General features: G+C 44.3%; 1 protein-coding gene across 1 annotated transcript in view; it reads left to right on the forward strand.

Moving 5' to 3' along the window:
* Window positions 1-1,994: 1,994 nt before the first annotated feature.
* Window positions 1,995-5,000, forward strand: part of LOC146257004 (uncharacterized) — a 13,402-nt gene continuing 10,396 nt past the window's right edge. The window contains exons 1-7 of the mRNA XM_084674691.1: window positions 1,995-2,006; window positions 2,879-3,026; window positions 3,384-3,503; window positions 3,598-3,809; window positions 4,421-4,568; window positions 4,696-4,815; window positions 4,910-5,000. The exon at window positions 4,910-5,000 is cut by the window's right edge and continues 121 nt beyond it. Of these exons, the coding sequence (XP_084530817.1) occupies window positions 1,995-2,006; window positions 2,879-3,026; window positions 3,384-3,503; window positions 3,598-3,809; window positions 4,421-4,568; window positions 4,696-4,815; window positions 4,910-5,000 (851 nt within the window). The remainder of the gene's footprint in view (window positions 2,007-2,878; window positions 3,027-3,383; window positions 3,504-3,597; window positions 3,810-4,420; window positions 4,569-4,695; window positions 4,816-4,909) is intronic.

Genomic DNA, 5,000 nt, shown 5'->3' on the forward strand with positions numbered 1-5,000 from the left:
TACACACAAAAAGCATTTGCTGCACACTACCAAGCATTCACAGCACACAGTAGTGCAAAATTGAAAACACAATTCTCAAAATGGAACACACCATATGAATGACTGACTCTGGAGAATGAGCCATTTCAACTTTTGTAAAATGTCTCAGTGTAGGACAAATCTTTTCATAGTCAAACATAAAACAGCACACATATGCAGCAAAAAAAGTATTGTACAGTACAGTACAGTCAGCGGGCCTGCTCAACCCATTGCAGCACACAAAGTGATGTTCCCACCACGCTCAGCGGGGACCTGAACAATGGTGTGCTGGCCAATGACATTTATGCCCCGGCGCCTCCTCTTCACCAGGTTGAATCCAACCTCATCAATGAATATGTATTCATGTATTCATATAGATCATTAGCTGTGTCATGATCCTGGATCTGCTGGAACAGACTGCATGATAATGCAAGTTACTGTATAGTATGGACATAGATGGGTCAAGTGGGGTACAGCTGAGATTTGGTCGGACCCTCTGGCCAGCCTTCCTCATGCTCAAACGATAGTTGAGCACATGGTCAACCACAGTGACCTTAATCTCATTAGAGATCACCGTTCTCCTTCTTCTTTCTCCTCCACCTCCTTCTGTTTCTCCTCTTCCTCCTCCTCCTCCTTGTCATCCTCTTCCTTGTCCTCTTCCTTGTCCTCTTCCTTGTCCTCTTCCTCCTCTCACTGTTACCCCTCTCCTTCTCTGGTTGTTGATATGTTCTAAGTTCTCCTTTGTTCACCAAACAAAACAGAGGCTCAAGGCCCTTTTTATGCTGCAGTCGTGATCGCAAATTGCTCACCAGACCTGAGTGTTTAGAGATTTGAATAGTTGTGTGTTGTAGGTTGATGCTTTGAGACTTTACTTGAGAAGTGTGTGCAACAACTGAACACTGTGTGTAGTGTTTTGACAACAAGGTGATGTGTAATTGACATCAGTGTGTAAACAAGGAAAGTCAGAGTCTAATGCAGATAAGGGAGTGTAAAGTAGTGATAAATTGGGTCGAGCAATTGGTACATGACGTTAAGGTTGTGAAAATTGTGCCAAAGTTTAGCTTTTTGTGTGTTAACAATCGTGAAAAACTGTAAATACATTAAAGCTTCAGGAGTGTCACTGATCTAATCAAGCTACTTAGTAGGCCTATTGATGACTTTCCGATGTAACTTATGAAAATATTGAATGAATTGTGTAGGCAGGATACAAATGTTTACTTAACATACGAACAAAAGTAAATGACCATGCGCGAGCACACACTGTTATTTTGTAGCCTAATGATATTATTTTAACATTATCCCTTAGCCGACATATTAGACATTGTGATGATATTATTCTGTTGATACACTAGGCCTAGAGTGCATGTATTTATTTTTGATACTGAGACTGCAGTCGGCCGATCATCAACAGGACTGTTTTGGGAGGAAAATCACTGATTTATTTTGCGTACACTAGAGAACGATCCGCGTCCTTCGGGGTGCGCGTACCCCCACTTTTACCATGGGAAACTTCCCTGCAAAGAAGCATCAGGCGTGACATCATAATCCGATGTTGACATAGCAACGGACACATCTTGGCATTCCAAAGCATTATGATGTCACGCCTGACAGTTTTTGGCAGCCGATATTAGCTAAGACTGACACAAACAGAAACTCAGTACAGAGATAAGGTAAGGTCTTAACCAGTAATATTAGTGTCATTGCACAGTTAAGAACTGTCAGAAATATGGGAATTACATCATGTGTGAGAACTTTTGGTGTGCTTCAGTTGGAAGAGAAGCCTTAAGTAGGCTACCTGTGTGTCTTACCAGTTGCCAAATACTTGTAGGTAAACACCGTCTTGTGTTCACAGAAGTGTTCACAATTTTCCATCTGCAAAATTGAGAAAACTGAACTTGAGAACTTCCTCAAGCAGCAGTGGGCCAAAGTTTCAGAAAATGAAGCTTAACCCTAACTTTAAACAAGATGGTCCTTACATGGAAACAAGGGTGAGTTTCTCTTTATTCAGTAGAGTACAGACAGCTGACTGGCTTTTATTTCAAAAATGGTGTGAGAGGAAATACTGCTCTGTGAATTGCACCTCATTTGTAGCGAGTAAATGTCATTCTAAATGGATCACTGCTCATAGCATGAAGCCTTTTCTCTCTTCCCTAGGAGTACGGTGCCTCCCTCAGAAGAGATCCCTCCACTCTGACTGAAGGGGAGAGAAGGGTGTACATGGGCCACCACCCGGCCGAGGGCAGGGGTCCCTGGGCTGAGGAGGGTGGACCTCCCTATAGAGAGAGCAGGACCACCAGACTGGGAAGGCTGGAGCCTGTTGAGCGGAGGGCACCAACATACCAGGAGGAACTGGAACAGCAGGTGAGCCCCCCTCCCTTCTATGAGTTGGGATACTGTACAGAAATACACACAATACTGTAAATAGTATTGATTCTGCTCATAGATCAGGGATTGGTATTGAAGGTACAAACTCACCAAAACATGGAATGAACTATGATACATGGAAATTTCTTGATCAACTTTGAGTTGAGATTCTGTGTTTTACCTTGGTCTATGTTTGAAACAAGTAGAGCAATGATGGTGGGCATGTCATGTTTTGACGTGAATGGTACAGAGAATGGAGGAGTGAATGTTTTGGTCAGATCAATGATAAAAGTTGTAGATTTATATCGATTTTTAACATCATTTGTAAGTTAGTTTGATTCATCCCATTTAGACCGTCTCACCCAGTGAAAGTCAGTCTTATGTTCATGATGATGACACAATCTATGCTGGGTCTATCCTCAAATCTCTGGTACATGTGGTTCCAGGGGAGTCAGTATTCCTCACTATATTCCTTCAAAATCTTGAATCCCTCCAGATCCAGGAGAAGCAGGAGCGCCGGAGGCTGGAAAAGGCAGAGAGGGACCGGGCTGAGGCCAAGCTGGAGGCTGAAATGAAGAACTACAACCCATGGGGCCGGGGAGGGTGCGGCGCACCCCTCAGAGACACCCGAGGGGACCTCATAAGTACGTTGTAGCATGTTTCGCTTACCTTCATTGTTGGCTCACCTTTCAGGATCGCATAAGTGGATCTGTGTTAAATTGATGAGAGATACAGGCTCATCCCTATATACACACATATACACACACTCACATGTATATATATATATATATATATATACGTGCTCATCTGATCTGTGAAGCCCTCCGTGACATTGTTTGTAAGAAGGGCTATACATATGAATAACATGATTTGATATAGTCACTTTGTAGAGGGCCACATTTTAAACAGTTTTGAAGTCAGGGGTAAAAATGTTTGCTGGTCTGCTGATTTTTCCTTTTGAAACTTGTATTTAAAACACTTCTTATGATTTGCCTTTCTAGCTGACCTGAAGCAGATGCACAGGCAGAATGAGGACGCTTGGCTGAACCCTCAGAGAAAAGCCAATGTCACCAGGCCCAACCTGAGAGAGGACAGACTGCCTCCTATCAACACATTCTCTGGTAGACAGTCACTGCACCAGCTGGCACATTGCAGATAACACATGCATTAACGTGCATGGAATACACATGGTTGTAATATATTTCATCTTTGCAGGTTCTGATCATGTCCAGACCAGTGACATTTCCAGGAGTTTGTTTGCTAACCAGCAGACAGGGGCGCACTGGGGGCACCACCTGGCCGAGGGCAGGGGTCCCTTGGCTGAGGAGGGTGGACCTCCCTATAGAGAGAGCAGGACCACCAGACTGGGAAAGGTGGAGCCTGTTGAGTGGAGGGCGCCAACATACCAGGAGGAACTGGAACAGCAGGTGACCTCTTCCCCCCCACCTCTATCAGTTGGAATACAGTACCAAAATACACCAAATGCAATTAGTTACGCTCACAGATAATGTTTCGGGATTGAACTAACAAACTCACCATCATGTGGACTTAACTGTAGAACATGGAATATTCTTCATCAACTTTGAGATGTTGTGGTTGAAATTGAGATGTGGTGACTGAAATTCCAAGGTGGACCTTGTGATGATGGGCATGTAAGGTTTTGACAGAGAGGGTAGAGAAAAGGGAGTAGGTAGCCTTTTGGTCAGATGAAACAGAGCAGTTGTACATCAAAGTAGATTTGTGTGTTTTTTTATAATTTACTTTAATTCACAAAGGGCATCCTTCCCATTTAGAGCCTTTAGCGACTCGGTTTCAAAATGAAAAAATCATTATGCTTTTATAACCTGATAAAGGTAAATACAAGACCATCTTTATTCACAAAGGATGAATTATTCTAGTTGTGCAAGTTGAAAGTCTCATGTTCATGATGATGTCATTGTGTATGCTGACTGAGTCTATCCTCAAACCTCTGGTACATGTAGTTCCAGGGGAGTCAGTATTCCTCACCAAATTCCTTCACAACCTTGAATCCCTGCAGATCCAGGAGAAGCAGGAGCGCCGGAGGCTGGAGAAGGCAGAGAGGGACCGGGCTGAGGCCAAGCTGGAGGCCGAAATCAAAAACTATGACCCATGGGGCCGGGGAGGGTGCGGCGCACCCCTCAGAGACACCCGAGGGGACCTCATAAGTACGTTGTAGCATGTTTCACTTACCTTCATTGTTGCCTCACCTTTCAGGATCGCATAAGTTGATTGGAGTTCAATTGATTGCAGATATTACTGTGCAAAGTGTCTGACTGTACTTTGCCTGTCTAGCTGACCTGAAGCAGATGCACAGGCAGAATGAGGACGCTTGGCTGAACCCTCAGAGAAAAGCCAATGTCGCCAGGCCCAACCTGAGAGAGGACAGACTGCCTCCTATCAACACAGTCTCAGGTAGACAGTCACTGCACCAGCTGGCCCATTGCAGATAACACATACATTAACGTGCATGGAATACACATGGTTGTAATATATTTCATCTTTGCAGGTTCTGATCATGTCCGGACCAGTGACATTTCCAGCAGGTTGTTTGCTAACCAGCAGACAGGGGCGCACCAGGGGCACCACCTGGCCGAGGG

Source organism: Hypomesus nipponensis, chromosome 15, assembly GCF_054491055.1.
Source record: "Hypomesus nipponensis isolate SF chromosome 15, ASM5449105v1, whole genome shotgun sequence".
Classification (NCBI taxonomy): domain Eukaryota; kingdom Metazoa; phylum Chordata; class Actinopteri; order Osmeriformes; family Osmeridae; genus Hypomesus; species Hypomesus nipponensis.